The 25,655-nt window shown below is 61.1% G+C and overlaps 1 protein-coding gene across 15 annotated transcripts in view; it reads left to right on the plus strand.

Moving 5' to 3' along the window:
- The window catches only part of BIN1 (bridging integrator 1), a 54,930-nt gene extending 32,747 nt beyond the window's left edge, over nucleotides 1–22,183 (plus strand). For 2 of the 15 annotated variants that reach the window (XM_068968231.1, XM_068968232.1), the window contains exons 3-13: nucleotides 895–949; nucleotides 1,166–1,260; nucleotides 1,945–2,040; nucleotides 2,947–3,054; nucleotides 7,556–7,641; nucleotides 7,805–7,880; nucleotides 9,263–9,345; nucleotides 12,474–12,621; nucleotides 19,510–19,620; nucleotides 19,840–19,941; nucleotides 21,573–22,183. In XM_068968231.1, the coding sequence (XP_068824332.1) occupies nucleotides 895–949; nucleotides 1,166–1,260; nucleotides 1,945–2,040; nucleotides 2,947–3,054; nucleotides 7,556–7,641; nucleotides 7,805–7,880; nucleotides 9,263–9,345; nucleotides 12,474–12,621; nucleotides 19,510–19,620; nucleotides 19,840–19,941; nucleotides 21,573–21,680 (1,068 nt within the window). In that variant the 3' untranslated portion in view covers nucleotides 21,681–22,183. Of the gene's footprint in view, nucleotides 1–894; nucleotides 950–1,165; nucleotides 1,261–1,944; nucleotides 2,041–2,946; nucleotides 3,055–3,778; nucleotides 3,872–7,555; nucleotides 7,642–7,804; nucleotides 7,881–9,262; nucleotides 9,346–10,562; nucleotides 10,608–12,473; nucleotides 12,622–13,868; nucleotides 13,998–16,942; nucleotides 17,051–17,540; nucleotides 17,565–18,353; nucleotides 18,462–19,221; nucleotides 19,291–19,509; nucleotides 19,621–19,839; nucleotides 19,942–21,572 lie in introns of all 15 variants that reach the window. The other 13 variants (XM_068968218.1, XM_068968220.1, XM_068968219.1 and 10 more) reach the window with 13 other exon arrangements.
- Nucleotides 22,184–25,655: the final 3,472 nt, after the last annotated feature.

Here is a 25,655-nt window from a genome sequence, read left to right on the forward strand (position 1 = left end):
CTGGAAACTTCAGCATCTCCCTGGCGGGAGTCTCAGACTTTCCTTGCTGGCCTCAAGCAGCTCACCCGTCCTCACACCTGGAGCTCAGCTTTCCTGCTCCTGCCTCGTGCTGATGCCAGAGGGAGTTGGGGCTGCACCTGTGGTTTCACCGCTCTGCTGGCCCTACTGCTGCAGGAAGCCCCTGGGGCTGCCCTCCCAGCTCCGAGGGCCTCACTCCCTGGGCCACTGCCCGCTTCCCCTTTCCCCTGCGTCTTCCCTCTCAACAGGGCCGGTGTCCTGCGAGGCCTGGACACGACCCCACCCTTCTCTGCACTCCTTTCAAAGGCCTCCCCTTCTGAATCTCTGCTCTCCCCACCTGGTCGTCCTCTGTCCATCAGAACCCTCCTGACCCTGTAAAGGCCTGCCCCCGGCCCCCTGTCTCTGGTGGGATGCGCTGGAAGCCAACTGGCCTCAGGCAGAACCCAAGCTTTCAGGACCAGGTGCTGGGTGGTCCCTGTACCCCCATCATCTTCCTGTGCTCATGGTTGCCCGAGGGCAGGCTTGCCACCCGCCGGTCCCATCATACACACAGGCTGTGCTCCAGTGTCTCATCCAGGGTGGAGGGTCCCTGTCTTGCTGCCTTCCTTCTAGGGCTGAGAATAGTGCCTGGGAGAGAAGGTGAATGTCCCTTCAGGCACAGGGCTCCCCGGGTGGGAGCTCAGTGTGTCTGTGGCCAGAGAGGCAGTACCGCTGTACCCCAAACCCAGGGTGTTTTCCTGTGTGGTCTCCTCTAGGCCCCTGATGCTGTGCAGTGGGCAGCCCCTCCGTGGCAGGTGTCCCCAGGGTGTGGGAGGCAGAGGGCAGGTGTGGGCTGTGCTCCAGGCCCTCCCCTTCTCCTCCCCTTACTCTTTGTAGACCGAGGGCACCCGCCTGCAGAAGGACCTCCGGACTTACCTGGCCTCGGTCAAAGGTAAGGGGCAGACCCGGCCTGGATGGGTGGGCTTCCTGGGACACAGAGAGGGGTCTTCCCCTCGTGGAGCTGATGAGTGCAGAGCTGGGAAGGGGAGCAGGGCTGCCAGGTATGTCCACATACCTCCTGGGCCTTCAGGGGTGGGGGCAAGGGTACCCCCTGCCCTCCCACCCCTGCCACCAGCCCTGCCTGCAGCGTGGCCTATCTGCCCACTAGCCATGCATGAGGCCTCCAAGAAGCTGAACGAGTGTCTGCAGGAGGTGTACGAGCCCGACTGGCCTGGCAGGGATGAAGCAAGCAAAATCGCTGAGGTGAGTGTGGGCCCAGCGGCCTTGGTCCTTGCCCTGAGGGGCCTCTGACCTCAACTGGCCGCCCGTCGCACCCTGCACCCTCTGGGAACAGCCCTTCCGGTTCCCACGTGCCGGGTGCCCTTGGGCAAGTCCCCTCCCCTCTCTGGGGGTCATTTTCTCCTCTGACACACTGTCACGCTGAGATGCGTTTCCTGTGGTGTCTGGAGCCATCTCTCCTCTCTGAGTGGTACCGCCCGGCTTAGAAAGCCTCCCTCCCTGGCCCCACCAGCCCTGGGCGTATCTCATCCTCAAGGTCACCTTGTGAAAAGGCAGGACTTGTGACCCCGTTTTATAGATGAGGTTGGGCTTCCCTCATTGCTCAGTTGGTAAAGAATCTGCCTGCGAAGCAGGAGACCCGGGTTCGATTCCTGGGTCGGGAAGACCCCCCGGGGAAGGGAATGGCTACCCACTCCAGTATTTTTGCCTGGAGGATCCCATGGACAGGGGAGCCTGGCAGGCTATAGTCCATGGGGTTGCAAGAGTCTCACATGACTTAGCAACTAAGCCACCACCGCTACCACCATTCTGAGGTTCTGAGGCGCCGCCCAGCTGTGGGCCGACGGCCCCTGGGTCCCCGGGAGGGGGAGCTGGCCCTGCTGCAGCCCAGCACCCCAGGGTGCACGCCTGTGCTCTCGCCTTCTGCAGAACAATGACCTGCTCTGGATGGATTACCACCAGAAGCTGGTGGACCAGGCACTGCTGACCATGGACACGTACCTGGGCCAGTTCCCTGACATCAAGGTGAGCGGTGCTCTGGCCCTCCGCCCTGCTGCGGCCTGGCAGCCTGTGTTGGGGGGCGGGAGTGGGAGAGGGGTGCAGGGGCGTGTGGGCAGCCCAGGGCTGGAGGCAGGCCTCCCCTTCGCCTCCCAGTTCATCCTCCGGAGCTGCTCCCTCTGGGGCTAGCCTTCCAGTCCCCAGGCCTGGGCCTTTCTGAGCTGGAAACCCTGTACCTGTGGGTCTCCGGGCTATGGAAAGAGACCTCGTGGAGCATGTGCGTGTGGGGCCGTGTAACTGTGGAGTGACTCTGGGGCTGATGATGTGTATTAAGGGGCTGGAAGACCTGGGCGTTGTATGCCCTGTATGAGACTCTGTGTGCTTGGAAGGGAAGGTATGTATCATTGTGTGTGTCGCCTCTTATCTGGATGTATCTGTGTGACTGTATGTGTTCAAAACGCCAGCTGCCCTTGCTGTGCCCAGGTGAGTTAGGACTAGTCGGTGTGTCAGGATCTCCACGGAGGCAGCTGGGACCCCAGGTGCTCCCGACACACAGGCCGAGCTGTCTAAAGCTCAGGTAGTGACCGTGGGGCTGGGCCCCATCCTCTGGAGGGGCCACCGTCCGTGCTGGCCCCTGGCCACACAGTGCAAAGGTTCCTGAAGGAGTTTTACAGGGAGGGCAGGAAGGAGGCTGGTGGGGTGGCTCAGGAGGAGAGAAGCCTTGAAGGGGTGAGCTCTTTGCTGCCAGAAATGTTCACACGAGTGTCTCAGGCAACTGTGAGACAGACTTGCTGAGCCTGGGGTCGGTTCAGGGGTCAGCTCAGGGGTCGGTGGCCCTGAGCCCTCCGGGTTCATCCAGGCCCCCTTGCCTGGGTCAGCATCTCAGCATGGGCTCCAGGCCCTGTTCAGCCGCCTCCTCCTTCCATACTTCAGTCACGTATCGCCAAGCGCGGGCGGAAGCTGGTGGACTACGACAGTGCCCGGCACCATTACGAGTCCCTTCAAACCGCCAAAAAGAAGGATGAAGCCAAAATTGCTAAGGTAAGGCTGGCCGTGGTGGCTGCTGGGGGAGAATCTTTGGGAGCCTCCGCAGGGGGCCCTCCTCCTGTGCTCTACCACCCCCTCTGCAGGCTTGTCACTGCGCCCTGGCGGGCAAGGGTCCTTGGCCCCCTTTGCAGAGGGATTCACAGCCGGTGACTAGTTCTGAGTCACAGGTCACAGGGCGAGTGAGTGGGAGCCCTCTTGGGCCTGATGGGTGGGGCCCCCGCCTGGCCCGTCCCCTGGCCCCTCCGCCTGTCCTGAGGCCGCTTTCCAGGATGAGAGCAGGCCTGGCTTGGGTTTCACTGGCCCAGCCCCTCCTGGCCTGGTGTGTTCCGAGTGGAATTCCATCACCGGATCCAACATGAACCTGTCTCAGCTGGAACAAGCCGGGTCGGGTGGGGGTGGGGGGGTGCACCCACATTTCCACTGCAGTGAGCGCCCCCAGGGCAGGACCTGCTTGCTGAGTCCGTCTGCCCTTGCTAACGATTTTCATATTCTGCTTTGCAGCTGGAGTTCACCCACTTCCTCCGGGCTCCCCTTAATTCTCTCAGCCTCAGGGGCCTTTACCTGCTGTGGGGGGCTGGCCCTCTGGAGGGTGGCAGGGCTCCGTCACTGCCCTGGAGACGTTTGGATGTGGTGTTTAATGTCTGTGTCGTTTCTCTCTCCCCATCTCCCTCCTCTCTCTCTACTCTCCTTGGCCTTGACCTCCCCTCCCAACCCCTAGCCTGTCTCGCTGCTTGAGAAAGCCGCCCCCCAGTGGTGCCAAGGCAAACTGCAGGCTCATCTCGTAGCTCAAACTAACCTGCTCCGAAATCAGGTGACACTGGCTTCTAACCTTGCACGTGCTGGCGCCTTCTGGTCTGTTGTCCTGCCCTTGGTGCTGGGTGGTGCTGGGTGCCCGTCTGCCCAGCCCCACGGCAGGGTGGGGGAGGGCTTGACTCTTTCCCCGGTTGGGAGGCAGGGCTGTTTTCAAATGTCTCTGCTGGGAGACCTCCTGCTTCAGAGAGCTGAGGTCGAAAGGAGGATGCGGATGGGGGCAGGGGCTCCGGTTAACCAGGGATGGCCCCTCTCTGTCCTAGCGCCTGGACCTCTGGTCATCCCGGCTCCAACTCTGAAATCCTAGCCTCCAGGAGCCCAGGAAAGCCTCAGACTCTTTGTCCTCTGTGAGGGCTCTTGCAGGGACAGGTGTGGTGTCTTTAACGTGTTGTCCTTCAAACCTCATAAGAACTGTGAGGTTAACCTGGGTTTGCTGAGGAGACAAACCCGTTCAGAGAGGCAGAATCCCCTGCCCAGTTCCCAGAGCTGTTTAGTGATTGAGTTGGGGCTCGCCCACCTCAAGCCCTGGGTAATTCTCCTAGCTCCCTGGACTGGGGGTCCCTGTGGGTGGTCCTGCCACAGTTGGCCAGAGTCATGGTGACCCTTGGACCTATAGGCCCCAGGGTGCCCCTGGGGGGACGCTGAGAAGGCTCTTCAGTCTGGCTGGGATACTGAGACCTGGGGCCAAAAGGACTCGCTCTTTGGGAATTCCACGGAGGGCAAACAGTCTATATCACAGTGGTCCTGGAGGGCTTCCTGGAGGAGGCTCTTTGCACAAAAGTGATACTACTATCCTGGCAATACTTGGGAGTGGGCTGGGTCCTGGTAAGCACCATGAAGCAGTGTCCTGGGAGAGGTAGCCTCATGGTTCTCAGTCAGTGACACTGACTTGACTGTAGCAACACTTTGTGGTCCTGGGAGGGGGCAGGAGACAGGCCCCACTCAGGAGGTTGGGTTTCTATCCAGGTAGCTGCCCCATGTTTTCTGGGCCACTTCTGATTTCATCATCTTCAACTCACACGTATTGAATACCTGTGATGTGGAGAGCGCTGGGTTTAGCATGGGCTCGTGGCCCAATTTCTTATTCACCCTGCTGCCTGATTTCTCTTAGGCCAGAGCTGTGGGCTGACTTTAGAGGCTCTGAGTGACAGCTCCACCTCTTTTGGTTCTGGAGGAGATGGTCTGGATTAGGTCAGCCTGCGGGAGACTGGCCTGGCCCGCCTGTAGAGTTCAGGACTTCGGGCTGGAGGGGGAATAATGGGGCCACTGACCCAGGGCCAGGATTTCTGCATAACGTTCCCTGAAATGGGCTTGGGAGGATGCCAGGTGAACATTTTAGTCCAGTGGGATAAGCTCCTGGGAGACTGTGGGGCCAGGGGTGGTGGCCGTGGCTGATTTGGGGCTCCTGGGATGGGTGTGGTTGGGGATCCAGCTGGGAGGGTCCCATACCCCCCTTCACCCCCCACCCTGGGAGATTGGCAGGAGAGGCCAGGGGATCTCGTCTCTGGATGTTGGACGGCAGATGTTTTGCCTTTTGGCCAAATTGACATTCCCATTTGGATCCAGTTTTCATCTGAGCCTCTCTTCTCTCTTCCTCACCCTGCCTCACCCCTGGCTGGGGGCTGGGGAGCCTTCAGGCCACTGGCTGGCAGGGAGCTGGGGTACTTGGGGCCCTGTGCCGCCCTTGCTGGCTGACTTGACTTTGGAGGGACAGCACCAGCTCCAGAGCCTGTGTTCTCCTGAGCTGGCCAGCTCTGGGTGTTCCCTGGTCTGGTTCCGAGCTGCTCTCCACACGTCACGGTCTCCTCAAAGCTGCCTGCAGGACCCTGGTGACAGGCTGCATGGCAAGGGCGTCACTGTCTCGCTGCTCTCCATGTGTGGAGGCGTGTGGTGGAGCCATGGAGGCTGCAAGGTCTCCCCAGCAAGGGGCAGCTCTCCCCCTGCCTCCTGCCGCCGCTAGTGTTTCTGAAAGAGCCAGAATATGAAGCATGTGACTCAAAGGAAATAAAGGACAGGCCCTGACTTCTAGGAACTCTCAAGCGAAGCCACCCTGCCCTTTGCAGCATTGCTGAGCTCTGTGAACAGGGCTTGGTGTCCAGCTATGAACTGCTGTGCCGTCTGCACCGTTTTATCCATGCTTGTCCACTCGGGGAGTTGGGACCAGCATCGTGGGGACCAGAGGGGTGGTCTCTGTGGGTACGGAAGCCAGGGAGGTCAGTGTCCTGGAGGAGGTGGGACTTGAACCAGCCAGCAGGCACTTGAATGGGAAGTGCACGTGACGTGTGAGGCTCTGGCATTTGGAAGTGTGGGAGTCACTGCTTTGAGGGTGGTAGCCCCCATCAGGCACGGGGGTTCTCAGAGAATTAAGGCAGGGATAATCTGGCTCCTGGCCTGGAGGGCAGGAGGTCTGATCCATTCTAGGTGTGGCCGGAGGCATGCATATTTAGAGACATTTCGTTGATTTCTTATACTCCCTTTAACTTTTAAATGAGATTTTTAAAAAGTTAGATGAGATGCTCATGCTCCGTCTAGCAAGTTCCAACCACCTGAAGGTGATGGAGTCAGGAGCCTAGTGGCCCCTCTCCCCTCCAGTTCCCTAGTCATCCTGGCTGGGCCAGACACAGAAGGAATAGGATGTGACTTGGGCTGATCCTGGTGCCTGAAGCTGCGTGGACAGCTGGGTGGGCTTAAGTGGGACGGGCAGCTCTGGTGTGTTCTGCAGCAGTTTGGCGTTCAGGCCAGCTGGCCTGAGAACATGAGGCTGCTGGAGGGAAGTTTTCTCCTGGGCGAGGCCACCACGTTCCTGGGCTGTGACTCAGACCCCGAATCCAAGTCACCCCCCTGAGTCACCGTTTCCTGCAGCGCTCTCCAGAATGAGCCAGCAGAGCCCTTTCTGGGGCCGGGGTCTGTGACTCACCTCCGCCCTCCGCCCAGCTCCCGCCTTTCTAGGATTCTGCCATGGGGCCTTAGTGCCACCAACTGGTGTGTGTGTGCAGGCATGCAGGGCGCGGGCCGGCCTGGGAGGGGGCACAGGCGCCCTGCCCAGCAGCCCAGCCCCCTCCTCGCCTGCCCTCTCCCCTGCTCTCCGCATGTCCCCAAGCTCCTGCCTCTGTTGGGGAAGTGTCAGAGGAGAGAGGGGTCAGAGGAGAGAGGGGCCAGAGGAGAGGGTCGGAAAGCTTCTGCCATGGAGGTGAAGTCAGCCTGGGGGTGGAGGCCGGCCCTGGGAAAGGGGAAGGGGGAGTCAGAGGGCCGGCATGGGCCAGGGCCAGAGAGCTGGGCAGCAGGCAGACCCTTAGCCTGAGAGGGGCTCCAGTGTGAGGGGACAGGGTCCCAGCTGGCTGGGTCTGGGCCTCGTGGCCGGCCTGGGCCTCAGCCCCCTTGTCCCCTTGGCCGGCGCCTTCTCGTGTGCTCCATTCCTTCCTCGGGTCCCCCCTGGGGCACCTGGACCAGACGGGGGTTCTCTGCTTGGCCGTGGCTGCTGACCGGCCCCTGCCCGGCGTGCCCCGGGGTGCAGGGGAGGAGCTCGGGGAGGTCTGCCCAGGCGTCCACGGCAGGTTCAGCCTGTCTTGCCCGGAGCCCTGGTTCCAGTGTGCTGGGGAGAGTAGGTCTTGGTGGGGGCCTGGCCTAGCCTGGGCTGGCTGGGACTCAGGCCCCGCAGAGGGGAGTGACCCATCCCCCCCCCCAGGCTGAGGAGGAGCTCATCAAAGCGCAGAAGGTGTTTGAGGAGATGAATGTGGATCTTCAGGAGGAGCTGCCATCCCTGTGGAACAGGTAAGGGGCTGGAGGGGGCGGGCAGAGCCTCGGCCACCCTCCGGAGGCTGCGGGGCTGTGCTGCTCTGCTCCACGCCCTCCCGGGGCTGGGGCTGGTGAGGCTCTCCCGGGCTGTCCGCCCTGACCTGCAATCCACCCGGCCCTTCTTCCCTCTGTCCTGCAGCCGTGTGGGTTTCTATGTCAACACATTTCAGAGCATTGCGGGCCTGGAGGAAAACTTCCACAAGGAAATGAGTAAGGTAGGTCCCTTTCCTCCCCTGCAGACCCCACGCCCTCACCCGGGGCCATGCTACACCTGCCGAGGGTCAGGGTCAGAGGCACAGGGTGGCCCGGCTCCCTCTTCCTTGCTGGGGTTAGAGACGCAGGCTACCGCAGCACCCCCTCTCTGAGCCCCTGCCCTTGAGGAACAGGGTCAGGGCCCAGTAGGAGCTGCTGGGTGCTCTGGGAGGCTGCAAGCCAGCCCCACGGGTCTAGCCCTAGCCCCTGCCCTGTTCCCAGTTCTCTGCTCATTGCTTGGGCAGGGCCAATAGCCCTCAAACTGGAGAAATGTTCTCAGGCAGCCTTGGCCCAAGGAGCTCAGTGTTAGAAAATGGTGGTGGTTTCCCAATTTGTAGGCTGAAGATAAATAAATTAGTAAAACTTTTCCAATTAAAAAATTTTAAAATATTCCTTAAGACATGAAAGCAGATTTGCCTTACCTACTGGAATCTGATGTAAGACGGGGTCAGATTAGCTTAAATTCCTATGCTGTTGTCTTTTCATTTTGATGAAAACCGCAGTTAAACTGCAAAGCTGAGGTGTAAAAACTTCATGTTGGCAACTTCCTCCTTCCCTGTGCCGTGGGTGGGCCTGACTGTCCCCAGGGCCCAGAAGAATGAGGCTATAGACCATGGGGGATTCCAGGCCCAGGACAGGAAAAGAGCTTTGGCCACCTTGGGGCCTGTCCTGAGGGACCACCCTGAGCATTGTTTTCTGCCTGATTTTTCCTGTTTCCCCTTTTCCTTCCTACTTTTCCTTCTTCCCTTCAGTATGAGACAACTTGTGAAAAATTAAAAGAAAAAAACAGAGATGTGTTTTGGGAAGAAAATATTTGTAAAGTCAGGAGGAAAATTCAGCTCTGGGCTTCCTAGTGGCTGAAGGAGAGGGAAGTATTTTCAGTAAGCAGAATCACAAGATGCATGGGGTCAGTCCCTCATCTTGCTGGTGCTTTTGGTGAAATCTCTGTCAGCTGTAACGTGGCCTAAAAGCATCTTGGCAAAAGCCTTCAGCAATTAGGATCAACGGTTCATTTGCAAAGTTGGAAAAAAAAAAAAGAACAAGCAAAACACAACAGTACAAGCTTTATGTGGCATTTTAGGAAGTGCCTATGAGCAGAAAGAAGAGAAAGATGGTCCCCGGAGACCGTGACTGCTCAGCAGCGCGGCCCACTTCCTCCTCCTCCTTGGTTTTCTTTCTGGGGTTGGTGTGCTGGCTCCCAGCTCCCACTGATGGAGAGAGGCGAGCCTGTTCTGGTCCAGGCAGAGGCACAGGGCAGGGCTAGGCTAGAAGAGAAGCAGGGATGTCGCTGGGAGGTGGGGCTGGCTGGCGGCCCCCACCCAACCTGCTTGCTGCCCTCCTGCAGCTCAACCAGAACCTCAACGATGTGCTCGTCAGTCTGGAGAGGCAGCACGGGAGCAACACGTTCACAGTCAAGGCTCAGCCGAGGTGTGTGAGTCCCCTGAGGGCGCTGGGGGGCTGAGGGAGGTGTCGGTCGGCTGGGGCAAGGCGTCTTCCTGCAGTCCCCTGTGGGTTGGGCCTTTCTGGCTTGGCCTCCCTGTGCTCAGGGGAGCAGGCGAAGGCGCCCCTTCTCCTTGGCTGTGCCCCATCTGAGAAGGAGCGACCCTGGGCAGTCTGTGGCTCCCCCAGGGCAGGCCTGGCTTCCTCCGCTGTGGAGCCCGGAAGCGGTGCCTCCACTGCTTTGCAGGCAGGGCTGGGACTGAAGGATTCAGGGGATCCTCGGAGCGGGGAGCCCCCTTCCACCCCTCACTGCACGGAGGAGAGCCCTGCTTCCTGAGGGGTAAACCTCGAGGGAGGAGGGGATGCGCCTGGTCCGCAGCCCCCGGGAAACCACAGCGAGCCTGGGGCTTCCCTTCATCTCTGTCCTTGAGGTGCCGTGCGTCACAGCATGGGGTGGAGCTGCGGTGCGCCTCGCTCTCCTTATCGACCACGCAGGGTGGTTGCATCGGGTTCTTGGGGTAACTGGGGAGGAGGAAGGCAGTCAGTATTCCGTGACTGCCACTGCCCCACTTCTCCCTGAAAATAGTGCGGGAGCAGCCCACAGGCTGCCCTGCAGGAAATGAAGGCCCCAGGGCGTCGGTTTCACAGGTCACCTTCCTGCCTGGAGATCAAGGCGGCACACACAGGGTGGTTGAGGAGGGGGGCCGTGCAGGCAGTGGGGGCCAGGCTGCCCTTGGGAAACAGCTGGTCTGAGAGGAAAGGACGGGCTGCGGAGGAGGCTCGTGAGCCTCCTTTACTCCAGAGGGGCCCCCAGGGCAGCCCAGTGGCCTTTTCCCAGGGCCCCATGCTGGTCCGCTGACCCGGCTCCTTCCCGGGTCCTGAGCTCCTGTGGCTGGACCCCGGGCAGGGAGGACTGCTGGCGCTGTCCCGCCAAGAGCCACCCCCCAGGTTCTGCTTCAGGGGCCATCTGCTGCTCGTTCTGCCAACACCGCCTCGGGGCGCCTGGCCAGATGCCAATGCCTTGGCCCTGGACAGCAGGGATCGTGAACAGGCCTGGGGCCTCTTCACCCCCAGGGAGTCGGGGGTGCTTCAGCCCTTAGTCCTCCTCCGAGCACAGAGGGGCTGCCGGCGAGGGAAGGGGTCAGGCCAGTCCCACATCCTCATTCCCCCAAATGAAGGCCTCCACGTCCCATCCACCCCAACAGAAAGAAAACTAAACTGTTCTCCCGGCTGCGCAGAAAGAAGAACAGGTACCAGTAGGGAGTGCTGTGCTGTGGGGGCCTCTGAGGACAGCCCCCAGACCCCCCATGCATGCGCCTGGCCCAGCCGAGGGCGCCACTAACCCCTAACCTGCCTTCCCTCGTGTGGTGTGTGTTGGGGTGGCAGAGGGCAGAGAGGTGTCGGTGGGCATCAGCGGTGGCGGGGAGGGTGGGCAGACCACCTGAGCACGTTCCTCTCGGGCTGCAGCCCGAACAGGAGTGCAGGATCCGCTGGAAGGGAGGCCTGGGAGGCTCGGGGAGAGAGTCGCTGCAGCATGCCAAGTTGTAGGAATTCTGTGTGCCTGTGTGCGTGTTCATATCCTGGGTGTATATGCAGTCATTAAGGAGGCAAAGACCCCCCAGGCAGGCGACAGGGTGCCTAGTTTCTGTCTGTCCTTCTGGACTTGCCCCATCCAACACTGTGTCCATCCACCCCATGTGTCCAGGGAGCACTTAAAATGTAGCCTGTGTGACTGAGGAGCTGCATTTTTATTTCATATAAACATAAAATATGGGCTTCCCTGATAGCTCAGTTGGTAAAGAATCCACCTGCAATGCAGGAGGCCCCGGTTTGATTCCTGGGTTGGGAAGATCCCCTGGAGAAGGGATAGGCTACCGAAGTATTCTTGGGCTTCCCTTGTGGCTCAGCTGGTAAAGAATCACCTGCAATTCCAGAGACCCTGGTTCGATTCCTGGACCAGGAAGTCCCCCTGGAGAAGGGATAGGCTACCCACTCCAGTATTCTTGGGCTTCCCTTGTGGCTCAGCTGGTAAAGAATCTGCCTGCAATGCAGAAGATCTGGGTTCGACCCCTGGGTTGGGAAGATCCTCTAGAGAAGAGAAAGGCTACCCACTCCTGTATTCTGGCCTGGAGAATCCCATGGACTCTATAGTCCATGGGGTCGCAAAGAGTCAGACACGGCTGAGCGACTTTCGCTTTCACTTTTCAATCATAAATGTGAGCAGACCCCTGTAGGTCAGTCTCGGTCAGCACTGTTCTAGAGTCTCTCCAGGCAAGTACAACATACATTTTTATTTATGCCCGCTTTGCGCCCAAGTGGTGGGCTGTGCATGCCGTTTGTCCTTGTCAGTACTGAGACTTGACATGGCTTCTCCCTCTTCATCCAGGCTCTGAGACACCCCCTTTATCTAGCCCCTCTGCCTGTGGCCTCTGCTGGTCACCCAGGATACCTGGGAGAACCCGCAGGAGCAAGAGCTCGGAGCCAGCCCCTCTGGTGTGGTGGGCAGCCGGGCCCTGGAGGTGGGGCTGGCTGGGGTGAGGGGCGGATGGCAGGCAGCCCGGCCCAGAGGCCCCTGGGGCCAGGCTGAGGAGCAGGCTCGCCCTGAGCACAGGGGCTGCTGCGTGCCGTGTCGGATGACACTCTCTTTGCTTCTACGATGTTTGGCTTTCTCCTGCTGTGGGCTCAGCGCCCCTGCACGAGGCTGGGGATCCCGCCTGGCGATGCCTCCCGGGGACCCGCCCTGCTCCTCCAGCTGGGGTGGGGTTGTCACTGTGCCCAGGGCAGGCCCTGCTGCAGACGTCTGCGTGTCCCCAGTGCTCATGCCTGTGTTGCCTCATTTCCACCTGTTCTCGTGCACACTCACACATGGACGCGTGGGGACACGCACTCAAGCACACACGGGTGTCATATTTTCACAGTGAGTCTGTGGACACACGAGCACCCTCAGTCTCCCAGGATCTACATGGACACACACACTTGTGCACGCACATTTCCATACGCGGGTCCCCGGGGCATTGGTGGGTGCACACAGCCTGTCACACACACACACGTTTCCTCTCTCTCTCGGACACCTCCACCTCCCTCCATCGGGCTCTCTCTCCCTCCTCTCTCTGCAGTGACAGTGCGCCTGCAAAAGGGAACAAGAGCCCCTCACCGCCGCCTGACGGCTCTCCTGCTGCCACGCCCGAGATCAGAGTCAACCATGAGCCCGAGCCGGCTGGCGCAGCCACCCCCGGGGCTGCCCTCCCCAAGTCCCCGTCTCAGGTAGGTGCCTGTCTTGGTGGCCTGTCCCCTTCCTTGCTTCTTCCTGCTCTGCCGTCATCCCGGCTCCTTCCAGTCCCTGTCCCTGTGGGCCCAGGCTCCTCTCTGTGGTCCCGGCCCCTCCCGGGGGCCTCTGTGACAGTCTGCCCCCACCCTGCTGCAGCACCCCTTCTTCCCTCTCCCTGGCCTCTGGGCTGCTGAACTCTCTTTCTTTCTTGCGGAGACACAGGCTCCAGGGCCCTCAGCCCCCAGAGCATCCGGGTCTGCCGAGGTGGCTGCCTCTTCCTCTGCCGCACCTCCTTTCTTGCGGGGGTAGGGGGCACCCAGGACCCTGAAAGGGCCGGCGAGAGGAGGGGCTCGGTGAGGGCCCTCCCCCAACCCAGTTTCTTCCAGGTTTCTGCGGCGTCCCCAGGAGCCGGAAAGGGAGAAAGGAGGAGTGGGGTCCACTGTGCAGCCCCATCTGAGCCCTGACGGGCTGACTGCCGCCCCCCTCCTCCCCCCCCCGCAACCTGCAACCAGCCACTAGGCTCCCGGCCGCGCAGGCCCGCTTCACAGCTGATTAGGAGAGCGATGCTAAGAGGGTGATGAGAGCCCACACTTGGACACTTACTCTGGGCCGCACCCCGCGCCAGCCTTTCTGTATCTTCATCCATTGTCCTCACACTAGCCTGTGAGGTGGATACTCTTATCGCCTCAACTTGACGAGTGAGGAAACCCAGGCTTGGTGGGCAGGTGTGTGGCCCTCGGCGGGGCCCTGGCTACATGCTGCCTCCACGGCGGCCTCCTGAGTCTGGACTGCAGCTCCTCCGGGGGCGGGGGCAGGAGGCTGGGCAGAGGGCAGGGGGCCTGGGTGCCGGCTCTCTCGCAGCGCCTGTTCCTCTCCTCGGCTTCCCCACCAAGGGCAGCGAGAGCCGGACCCTCCGACGCGGCCCCTGGCAGCCTGGCAGGCCCGTCCTGCCTTCTTTTCTGCTTTGCTCTCTCCCTTTCTCCTGTCATTCACTGCCTTGCCCTCCGACCCGCCTCTCTCTCTGCAGGCTTCCTGACCGCCGGGCCTCGGCTGCTCCCGGGGCCCTTGTGGTCTCTGTGTCGGAGTTCTGGGGGCAGTGACTTTCCTCGTCTGTGTTCCTCGGTTGCTGGCGGGGCCGTGGCCGGGAGCTGACTAACCGTGGCTTTGTCTCTGTCTGTCTCCCCCACCCCCACGCTCCGCCGCGCCTTTCCACGCGGCCCCCTCACCTGCTGCCGACCCACAGCTTCGGAAAGGCCCACCAGTCCCTCCGCCTCCCAAACACACCCCGTCCAAGGAGGTCAAGCAGGAGCAGATCCTCAGCTTGTTTGACGACACGTTTGTCCCCGAGATCAGCGTGACCACCCCTTCCCAGGTCAGCCGCGGCCACCGCGGCCCAGCTCTCCGCCTTCTCTTGCTCTTTCGGGGTGTGCATGGCCTTCCCCTCCATCCCATGCCCTGTGCCTCCGCCTCAGGAGCCAGGAGGCCGACTGCAGGGATTGGTTCTGAGCCTCCTTCTCGCACATCCGCCCACTCCCCCGCCCATCATTCTTCATTTCTCTCTGAGCATGTGGCTAATGGAGGGACACAGGCAAATGGTCCTCATAGAGACGGCTGACTCAACAGTGGCCTCCAGTGTCCGTTGACATTGTGGCCCAGAGGGGTGGGCGGCTCAGAGGACCTGGGCCAATCAGGGAAGACTTCCTGGAGCAGGTGAAGTTTGCCAAGTGGCTATGAGCAGACGCAGTGTGTAGCCAGAGGCGGCCGCTCGTATGTAGGCTGGGAGGAGTGGGAGGCAGGCTCAGGAAGGGCATGAGGTCAGCGTCAGGTGAGGAGGCCACTGGACCAGTGCACAGCTCAGGAGCCCTCCAAGGCACCAAGACTCCAGCTTCCAGAAGTGCCGTCACCGCACGGGGGTGCGGCGGTGGCCGAGTCACAGACCAGGGAGGCTGCTGTAGCCGGCCTCGGAGGCGTGCAACGCCCATTCCCAGAAGGCGAAGGGAGGGCGGAGCAGGGAAGGTCGCTGTGGTGGCAGAGGAGGCGGGCTGCCCGCGGTCAGATCAGCTCACAGAGGCCGCAGTGCACCGACCTCTCTGAGCCTGGCTTCCAGGCCTCCCTGTCTGTGCCGTGCTCACCTTTTGTGTAGGCCAGCCAGTCCCAAGCTGCGCTGGGCCCCGCGTTGCGGTGCTCCTGTGGGCTTTCCCTGCCAGGGGTCTTCCTCTGCACAAGCTCAGAGGCCTGGAGGGGAGGGGCAGGACAGGAGGGTGTGCATGTGGCCAAAGAGGCCTTTGGGAGCACAGGACAGCGTTTCCTGCTACAAGGGGCCGTGGCCGAGTGGGCTTCAAGCCCCCGCAGGAGGACTTCGGATTAAGCTTGGAACTTTCGGTACAGATGGCTGGGGGCAGGCGGGTGATGCCCTGGCTTGGGGACCTGGGAGGGAGCCCCTCTGCAGAGCGTAGCTGAGGCTGGCTCAAGGTGCTCCTGGGCTCTTGGGGAAACCACGACCTCTGGGCAGATGGCAGCTGGGGTGCTTACCGCCTGGAGCCTGCCTCCGCCTCAGGGGCACTTAAGGGTTGGTAGACGCTGCACAGGGAGTGCAGCCAGCCGCTGACCCTCTGGCCCGGCTCAGTGTTCAGTCCTCCCTGGGAGGGGTTGTTCCCACTGAACCGGTGAGGAACTGCGGGCCTCAGCTGCAGCCTGGCGGTCTGCCCTGCCCTGCTCCCTGCATGCCTCTCCTGCTGTCTCTCTGCCCACTCCTGGGAGCTGAGGCCCTGCCTGGTGGGTTGGGCAGTGCCCCCATGGGTTCTGTTACCTGGGGCGGGGGTGGACTGGTCCGTCCATGACGCTGTGCTGACAGGGCTGCTCTGCTGGCCAGGGCTGAGTAGCCTGTGTCCCTACGCTCAGGGGACAGCTCCCGGCCTGAGTGGGGGGAGGCTGAACTGCTGGGAGGTGGGGCAGAGGACGCAGCCTGCCCTCGGCCTGGTGACCCTGTCCACTTGGAATCTGAGGGGCCCTCTGTCTGGGCTTGGCTGACTTCTGAGAGAGGGTGTGCGGTGGGGCGACCTTGGGGAGAGAAATGCTACCTGTCCCTGGCTGGAGGGCACTCAGAGCTCAGCCTCCACAGTCCTGGACTGATGCCGGAGAGACAGTGTTGACCTTCCTCCCGGGCTCACTGGACAGGGCTTGACCTAAAGGGGAGTCTGTGGCTGGGGGTGACCACGGGGCGGGAGTGAGTCCGCTCGGTCTGGGGTTTCTGAGCTCAGCCCCTTGTCTCCTGAGCTGTGGGTTGGCAACTCCAGTCCTTCTCAGGACCCTGGTCTTGGCCTCCCTGGACAGGCCACAGCTCAGCTGGGAAGGCCCTCCAGGAGTGCCCTGCCCATGCTCCCAGGTCTTGGGCCCTTCTAAATGGAGGATCTCGGGTGCCTTGGGCTGGAGGGCGAGTCCTATCAGTTCTGGGCACCATCAAAGGGGTAGGGAGGGAGCTGGCTGCCCTGGGCTTGTGGGACTGTGGCCCTTTCAGCTCTGCTTTAGGGATAGCACCCTGGGCCAAGGCAGGGCAGGCAGAGTACTCCCGGTCCTGGGGAAGCCCCTTATATGAGACGGGGATGCAGTTGAGCAAGCCATCCTCGTAGGAAGGCGGTGTGTCCACTGGACTGGGGCCAGCTCTGGGAAGATGTCTTCCGTGGTCGTCTGGCCCCGCTTACTAAGCTGCTGGCTTCTCACAGTGTGGGTAGTGCCACCGTGCTGCGGTCTCCTGGGGACCGTGCCTGCTCCAAGCACATCCCTGGGCTGTGCTCAGCCCTGCTGAAGGGACTGTGGGTGGCTGGAGAGGACCCTGCACTGTGAACACGGTGCTCCCGTGTTGGGGACCCCCGTGTTTACGATGGGACTCCCGGGCACTGTGTGCTGGCTCGGTCGGCCCTGAACTGGCTGGGGGTAGTGGTCACTGGGGGACCACCTGTCCATCTGGGACAGCCCGTGCCTGTGTAAAGCTCCTCTGAGCCAGAGGGGCTGCGTGGTCTTGTCCAGGCCGGAGTGTGGCTGGGCCACTGCTGGAAGGAGCACGAGATCAGGGGAGTTGTTGGGCGTGCGCACTGGGACATCTCCTCAGCCTGTGGGCATTGGTCTGGGGGTAGCTGCCCAGCTGAGGGCGAGCTGGCCCCAGGTGTGTCCTTGTGAGGGTGGGCTGGTGCCAGGGGTGTGGGACGGGCCTGTCCTTGTGTCGGTGGCTGTGTCTGGGAGAGGAGCCTGCTGTGCGCGCCCCGGCTGAGCGCTTGCTGCCCATCACTAACTGCCTTCCTCTCTGCCGCTGCTGCCAAGTTTGAGGCCCCGGGGCCTTTCTCGGAGCAGGCCAGTCTGCTGGACCTGGACTTTGACCCCCTCCCGCCTGTGGCAAGCCCTGTGAAAGCGCCCACGCCCTCCGGTCAGGTTGGTGCGAGCCCACCACCGCCCATGGGCCCACTGGCCTCTGGGCACCGGGGCCTGGGTTCACGTCTGCCCACCAACCTCCTTTGGGGGTTTTGGGGTCCCTGGGCTCTCCTCCCACTCACCGCCCTTCCCCTGGAGTCCTGGTCCCCGCTCTTGTCACCTCCCTTGGTCCTGACAACAGGTCAGTAAGAGGCCCCTCAGGAGGTCAGCTGCGTACCCGCCTGGCAGCTCACACAGTCCGTCCGCCTGGGCGCCCCGTTCCTCTCCCGGCGGCAGCCCTGGGTGTGGGCGCGCCCTGGCCTGTGGCCACTGTCTCCCTGAAGGTGTCCAGGACTCGGTCCTCTGGAGGCCTCAGAGCCTAGCGCTGCTCTGCCCCACACCTACCGGCTCGAGGGCCCTAGGGTGGGCCTGGGGTGGGGTCCCTGGGGACTGCTTGCCTGCCTGTCTCTAACCTCCGTGCTAACTGTCCTTCTCCCCTCTCTGCGCTCAGTCGATTCCATGGGACCTCTGGGAGGTAAGCTGTGCTGGCTCTGTGCCCGCCCCGCAGCGGAGCCGCTGCGCCGCGTGCGGCCCCGTGCCGCCTCGTGCCGCACTGTTCACAGGTGCACGCGCACGCACGGCCGCGCCGCCCGCCTTAGGGACCCTGCGCCTTCAGCCAGGCCCTTTGGGAAAGGGCCCCTCAGTTCAGCCTCTGAAGAGTTCCCCAGGGTGCAGCCCAGTTTTCAGGGGCTGTGAATGGCCCTAGATAGTCACCAGCTGGTCCCCAGGGTGGATGGGGTGTCCCCGTACTGGGCCCAGGACTGGGGTGCAGGGGGTCTCGGGGTGGAGGGGTTTTCTGTCAGCAGAGGCCCCACAGGGCAGTGGGACTAGCGAGCTGGTGGGACACAGGAGAGAGGGGAGGCGACTCGAGGAGCAGGACAGGCGGCCTGAGGCCGGACGGGGCCCGCCGTCACCTGGGGGCTCAGGGACGGAGGCTCGGGGGGCAGGGGATGCCCTGCAGCCGGCGATGGAGCTCCTGCAGGAGCAGGAGGGGCTGGCGTGAAGGTGCCGGCAGCCCAGGCCCGGGGCTCGCGAAGCTCCGCTGGAGGAGGCCCGCGGAAGTCTGGCGCCGGCGGGCAGTGCCGCTTGCCTGGCAGGGGCTGCGGTCCTGCGGCACATCCACACCTCCCTGCCCTCTGGGCACTCAGCTGGCCCACGCTGGCCGCTCACCGCCTTCTTCTCTTGTCTCCCACCCCGCCTGACACCCGCCACCCCTGCCGGCCCCGGCCCTCCCTCCCCGTTCCCCCCGCTGGCCCGTCACTAGCCCACAGAGAGTCCAGCCGGCAGCCTGCCTTCCAAGGAGCCCAGCGCTGCCGAGGGCACCTTTGCTGTGGCCTGGCCCAGCCAGACGGCCGAGCCGGGGCCTGCCCAAGTAAGTGCCTTGTCAGCGCCCCTCCTCTCCCCTGCCTCTTGGGGGTGTGGCATGGAGGAAGAGGCCGGAGGAAGGGACACAGGAGGGACCACAGTGGGACTGAGGGTGAGCCTTTAGCGAGGAGGCCCCTGGACAGGGCTTGTCTGTCACTGGTGCTGGAGGGGCGCAGATCCGGTCAGCCCCTCGTCTGCTGGCCAGCACCAGCCTCCTAGCTCAGGCCCCCCGCGGAGGGAAGGAGGTGTGTTGAGATGGCCTCCTGGTTTACAGTGGGCACTTTCCAGAATTCTCCTTTCATCTTCAGCCTAACCTAGACATTTCCTCCTGGGGGCCAGGAGGGTTGAGTGATTGCTCCCAGAACTCAGACATGGCCAAGTCTCAGGGCAGACCCAGGTCGGCCTGACTGCAGCCAGGCAGCGTCCACGGTGCCCTGCCTGGGCCTTCACCATGGGGGCCACCTATGAGGGGCCAGTGGGGCTGGGCAGGTGGGAAGAAGGAAGCCGAGGCTCGACCAGGGTTTGGGCTTAGAAGGCAGAGCCTGTGAGGGGGCCCAGGGGCTTGTGCTGGGCTTCTCAGCAGCTCGTCACTTGGGGTCCGGGGTCTGTGTGCCTGCCAGCGCCTTCTCCAGCTGCTTCCCATGCCCAGGGCCTTTCCTTCAGGGGCTCCCTGTACTGGACAGAGGCACTGGCCCTCTGCAACGTCTCCTTGTTCTGGCCGGCACGCCCTGTCTTGCGTCTGACCCCATGTGGCATTTATGTTGCAGCCAGCGGAGGCCTCGGAGGCGGCTGGAGCCCAGGAGCCTGGGGAGACGACTGCAAGTGAAGCAGCCTCCGTAAGATGCCAGGGACCCAGGCCCTGTGATTCCTCCCTGCCGCTCGCGGCTCCCTAGCCCGTGTCTTGCTCTGTGCTGGTCCAGGTCACAGTTCCTGTCGAGGAACCTGGAGGCCCGCTGGTCTGGCGTCAGGCGCAGACACCCCCCTCCTCTGCCGGCGCGGCCCGCCCTCCGGGACCCCCTCCCCGCCGTCACTGACTTGCTCTCCTCCCCCGCCAGAGCTCTCTCCCCGCGGTGGTCGTGGAGACCTTCTCAGCAACTGTGAATGGCACGGTGGAGAGCGGCAGCGGGGCAGGACGTCTGGACCTGCCCCCGGGGTTCATGTTCAAGGTGAGTCTGGCCTGCTGACCTGCAATCTCCTTGGGCCCTCGGCTATGGGGGTGGCCCGCACCCATCCCACGCATCCCCCCCGCCACCCCGTTCCCCAGTTGTGAGGTGGTGCCCCAGCCCTGTTCCTGCTGTGTTCGCTTGCTCCCGGCGCCCATGGGACTGCAGAGGGGACAAAGGTTGCCGAGGGAGGGGGTGTCAGCTCTCCCCCACCCTCTGCAGGTGCAGGCCCAACACGACTACACGGCCACTGACACGGACGAGCTGCAGCTCAAGGCTGGGGATGTGGTGCTGGTGATCCCCTTCCAGAACCCGGAGGAGCAGGTGAGGCTGGCTCTGTGGGAGGCACGGCGGCCAGCAGGGGGCAGCAGAGCCCCGCCAGCCAACCTGTGGCCTCTGCCCACCACCGAGCATCTCCTTCCCTTCCAGCCCCCCTGGGCTGTTCACCCGCTTCTTCCCACCTCGGTCTCTCGCCTCCTGCTTCCTCCTCTCCTCAGGCTCCGTCTGCCTTCCTCTGGGCTCTCTGCATCTCAGTTCCTTCGTCATCTTCTCCCTTCCCTGCCCCTCCGCGGTCACCCTCCTCCAGGACAGGACCCCTGGCTGCCTCTCCATGGGCCTCCCCCACCCCCCAGCCTGCGCTGCAGCCTCCCGCTGCCCCTGCCCCGTCCACAAGGACCGCACACGTCCCTGCCCACAGGGAGAGACCCCTGAGTCTCCAGCCCTGTCCCCAGCTGGTTCTCACCCCGAAGCATCCCAGACCCTTCTCCTGCGGCCTTGCTTTCTTAGTGAACGTCCTCAGAGTAAGTCCCACCGATCCTGGGAGGCTCAGTGTGGGACAGAACTGCCCCCGCTAGGTTCCGGGCAGGCTGCTTAGTTCAGATTGCCGTTGCCCCTCAGAGGAGCCCTTGATTGTGGGGCATTGATGGTGCGTGGGGGTGCCCATGTGGGTATTCAGGTGGCAGCTATGGTGCGGAGCAGACCTGGCGGGACTCCTGAGCTTTTAGTCATCAACACGTCTGTGTGATCTAGTTATCAGAGTGACTGAGTCGGGGAGGAGGGCCAGCTGTGGAGTGAGGCCAACCTGGCTGGGGCGTCCTGGGCTGGAACTTGAGGCTACTAGGTACTTTTTGAGCCCACCGTGGGCTGGGAGGTTTGAATAAGAAGGCTTTCCTGGGCCTGGTGCTGAATTAGTTACTTCTCCTAAAGCCCCAGGTCTCCGCTGATCTCCCTGGTGGGCCAGCCCTGGGCTGGGTGGGGTTCTCAAGAGCAGAGTCCTGGTCCCCCAGCACACAGCGAGAGCCGTCTGTGATGGGTAGACGCGGCTCACGTAGGACCCACGTCGGGTGTAGGACAAGGCAGGTAACCATGTGCGTAGGTCCCAGGGATGGCCCAGCTGCAGGGGCAGCAGTGGGCTTGGCTTCAGGCAGGGTGTGTGGCCACCGCAGCCCCAGGGTCAAGGCTTGTCAGGGCTTGAATGGATGATCCCTGTGAGGGGTCAGGACTAAGGCAAAGGTCAGGTTCAGCTTGGAGGGCTTGGTGGAACACCTCAGGTCGCTCTGGAAGCTTTTAAGCAGTCAATGCACTGTTTGTAGAAGGCTGGGAGGACAGCTGATCGCTCCGTCCTCTGTGGGCACCAGCCAGTGAGAAGCTCTTTGGTGGGGACTGAGGGAGTTGTTTAGAGATGTTTGGACCAGTGCAACAGTCAAGCCGTCTTTCTGCAGTGAGGAGGACTCACCAAACAACAAAGGGTTAAATCTGCCTGCTGAAGGCTGGGATGGCTCCTGGGGGTAGGGGGTGTCAGTTTGGGTCCTGAGAGGAAAAGCAGGAAGTGCTGCTTGGCAGAGGCGTCCTAAGGCGGGTCTGACAGCCTAGGAGAAATGAGCCGGCTGAAGGAGGGCCCAGCCTGTAGGTGTGAGTGCCCTCCTCCCCATGCAACCTTGCTCGCTTCCCCTTAGGATGAAGGCTGGCTCATGGGCGTGAAGGAGAGTGACTGGAACCAGCACAAGGAGCTGGAGAAATGCCGGGGCGTCTTCCCCGAGAACTTTACCGAGCGAGTACAGTGAGAGTGCAGCTGGCGGAGCTCTGGGCGCGTGAAGAACAGCACCTTCTCCCGAAAAATGTGTGTTTTCTTTCTTTTTTTGTTTTTGTTTTTAAATTTTTGAGAAGTAAAGGGAAATTGAGAGGAGAGACCTAAGCCAGGAGGTGTTCTCCCAAAGATGAGGTTGTTTTCCAAAGAGCCTGGTTTCGGCGAGTCCGGCAGAGTCACCAGTGTTCCTGAAGCTGCTGTGTTCCCTAGTTGAGCTCCTGGCCGCCTCCCCCGCCCTTGCCCACGGGGTGTCACCGCCGCCACAGCGTGTGTACCTGGCCACGGGGCGGGGCCTGGGGGCCACCGAGCCACCACGCTTGCCTGAAGCTTGGGCCGTGCCGCCTGGGCCAGGGTCTCCTTTCCTGGCAGCTGCCGTGGGTGGGTTCCAGAGTCTCCAGAGACTTCGGGCCCAGTCACCAGCCTGGCCCGGCCCAGCCCTGCAGGTGTCTGTGTGCTGTTTGAAAATAAATCTTAGTGTTCAAAACAAAACGAAACCAACAGAAACTGACAGAAGCGCTCAGAAAGTGTGTGTTTATTTTCTTTCCCCTCCATTTCCGTCCGCCACGTGGGCTTCCCTTGTGGCTCAGCTGGTGAAGAATCCACCTGCAGTGCGGGAGACCTGGGTTTGATCGCTGGGTTGGGAAGATCCCCTGGAGAAGGGAAAGGCTACCCACTCCAGTGTTCTGGCCTAGAGAATTCCATGGACTGTATAGTCCATGGGGTCACAAAGAGTCGGACACGACTGAGCAACTTTCACTTTCCGTCTGGCATGCAGTGGAGCTGTGATTATCTGTGCTTTTGTCCTGGGACGGCCCACCCGGCAGGCCCTATGTTTTGCACAGCCCCCCACCGGCGTGTGACCTCCACTTCCTTTTGAGTTCCCCTGGGCTTCGGCCCCATTCACTGATGTTTTCACTGGTGGTTGGCTGGGGTACAGGGCATGGGGACCAGCTGACAGGAAGGGCAGATAAGGGTGCCAAGGAGGCTGTTGGGTGCTGTCCTTAGTAACATTATTTAACAGGGAGAACTCAGGAGGCAGTCCCAGGACTGCATTTCACAGATGTGGTATCAGGCTCAAGGAGGGGTGGGGATAAACCTGGACTGTTGGCCCCCAGGCGCAAGAAGGCCTGGGCGTGGTGGGCAGCCTTCCCTCTCTCCCCACCTGCCTGCCTTTCCAGCAGCAGGGCCTGCGCTGCATGTAGCCTGGGCCTCCAGCGCCATTGGGGCACCTGGGCTACACACACAGCAGCGGCCTGGGTCCTTTCTGGGGGTCATGGAGTTGTGCTCTTGGGCCCGGGGGCCAGCCTGGGCTTCCACTGGCAGGGATTTATGTCTGCATAGATGGGTTCTATGGGAAAAGCAGGTGAAGGGGGTGCCTGTCAGAAGCTTAGTTTTATTTTTGGGTAAAACTCCTGAGCTTTGTTTCGGGCGGCAGCATTGTCACTGCTGGAGGTCTGCCTTGTCCTGTGGCCGACAGTGTTGGCTCTGTCAGCCAGGATTCCTGGGAGCAGAGCAGTGAGGAAAGGGGGCGTGGGGAGCTCATTTCTAGGTGTCCCTGTTAGAAAACTTAGCTTTTCCCTCCCTCCCTCCCTCCCTCCCTCCCTTCCTTCCTTCTTTCCACATTGCCAGGGTAATTTTCTTGCCCAAGGCCACACAGCTCATTGGTGGTGGAATCAAGCTTGAAGCCCAGACCTAGCAATCTCCACTGAGCTTCCAAAAACCTGGGGTGCTGTGCCCTGGGGTAGGTGGGGGATCTGCCTCCAAGGTGCCAACATGAGAGTCTTCACTTTTATGTCGTGATGAGAAATTTTTATTCAGTAGGAAATATTCACATTAGGTTCCTCACAAGATGTGTCAGCTGGTGGGGTACTGTGCCTGGAAGAGCCCTGCTCTGTCAGGTGGGGCCTGCAGGGAGCATCTTGTGGGAGGGGGTGGGAGCTGGCTCTGCAGAGAGAGCTCCAGGGGTAGGACCTGGTAACTGAGTAAGCAGCAGGTTAGAGGTCTGAGCTGCACTGAGTGTCTGGGAGCTGGTGCATCTCCAGGTGTGTGTCAGTCCAAGAGAGCTAAGAGTCTGCAGGTTACTCTTGTTGGCCTTCTCTCTCCATTCCCAGGGCCACAGATGTCCCTGGCCCATCTCAGGGCCTCCCCTAGCCACACTTCCCTCCAGCCAGCTGCCAGGCCTTCCACAGTGACTTGGACACTGTCCAGCTTACTGGCCCCCTTCTCTTCATTCTTGGCTGGATTTGGTAACCACGCTGGCCTTACTCCCCTTGGTTCCACTGGCCTGCAGAGCCTTGGCCCTGCCCCTGGAACTTTTAAGTATTCACACCTCTAGCCTCCCCCACCACTAACACCAGGCTCTAACTATGCAGGGATGTTGTGACTGAACTTCGGGTTTGTTGGCTCAGCAAGCCTCGACTGGCTGTCTTCAGTGTCTGAGGTGGGTGGGCACTTGGGCTGCAGCTCAGGCCCTCTGAGATGCTCTTGGGGGAACTTCCTTCCCTGAAACCCCCAGCAAATCTCCTTGTCACATTGGCCTGAATTGGGTCAGGTCCCCAGTGCTGAACCAGGGGTGGGACCTCTGGGGTGGACCACTTCCATGGCCTGGATATGGAAATGGGACTGGGCTAGGGGAGACAGGACACTTGAATAAAAATCTGGATATAGCTTCCAAGAAGAGGGATGGATTTGGGGAGCTCAAACCACTGACTGTGCGCTCTGTGATGGCTTCCCCTGAGACCCAGGAAATGTGCCTGGATGGAGACCACAGGTGTGTGTGTGAATGTGTGTGTGTGAGAATGTGTGTGTATGAATGTGTGTAAATCTGTGTGACTCTGTGTGTGTATGAATGTGTGTGAGTGTGCATGTGAATGTTGTGAATGTGTGTGTGTATGTGTGAATGTGTGTAAATCTGTGTGTGACTGTGTGAATGTGTGTGTATGGATGTGTGTGTGTGTGTGAATGTGTGTGAGTGTACGTGTGAGTGTTGTGAATGTGTGTGTATGTGTGAATGTGAATGTGTGAATGTGTGTGTAAATCTGTGTGTGACTGTGTGAATGTGTGTGTGTGAATGTGTGTAAGTCTGTGACTGAATGTGTGGGTGTGTGTATGGATGTATGTGTGTGTGAATGTGTGTGTGCGTGTGAGTGTTATGAATGTGTGTATGTGTGTGAGCATGTGTGAATGTGTGTGTGAATGTGTGTAAATCTGTGTGTGACTCTGAATGTGTGTGTGTGAGTGTGTGTGTGAATGTGTGTGAGTGTGTGTATGTGTGTGTTTGTGTGAGAGAGTTATTGACACTTGGGAGATCCTGGCTTTTATTCACCCCATCCAATCTGTCTCGGGCGGATCTCAATGAGGTCAGCATGTGACTGGCAAACACAACCCATGAAAGGCTGTTCTTCGTATTCAAGGTGTAATGTTCACCTGACCCTCCCCTGCAGCCCCAGAGATAGGACCTGTCCCGCCACTGGAGACAGTGGGTACTGTGACCTTCGCCAGCCATTTGGAGACTTGAGGCTGGGGGTCTGCACCACCTGGCTTCACATGGGAGGGGGCATCTTTGTTGGAGGTCCCTGGGAGCTGAGGCACCTGAGGCCCACTTCAGACGGAAGCAGGTGGAAGCGTAGGTGAGTCTAGGGGGTCAGATCAGTGGGATTGGAGGGGCCTGGAGCCCAGGAGAGAGGCCAGACTGAGGGGCAAGGGGTGGAGATGGGCCAGGGACGAGAAGAGGGCACCTGGGAGAGGGGAGAGCCCTGGGGCGGGGCTGTCCAACCACAGCATCCAGTGGAGGGGGGATGAGGAGGTGTTGGGAATGGGATGCTGAGGAGTTGGGAAATGCCTTCCTGTAAGAAGGAATGTCTGTTTAGGTCTTGTGCCCCCTTTTTTTTTTTTGAAGGGGCTATTTGTTGTTTTGATACTGAGCTGCATGAGCTGTTTGTATATTTTGGAG

Source organism: Capricornis sumatraensis, chromosome 3 (assembly GCF_032405125.1).
Source record: "Capricornis sumatraensis isolate serow.1 chromosome 3, serow.2, whole genome shotgun sequence".
NCBI classification, from domain to species: domain Eukaryota; kingdom Metazoa; phylum Chordata; class Mammalia; order Artiodactyla; family Bovidae; genus Capricornis; species Capricornis sumatraensis.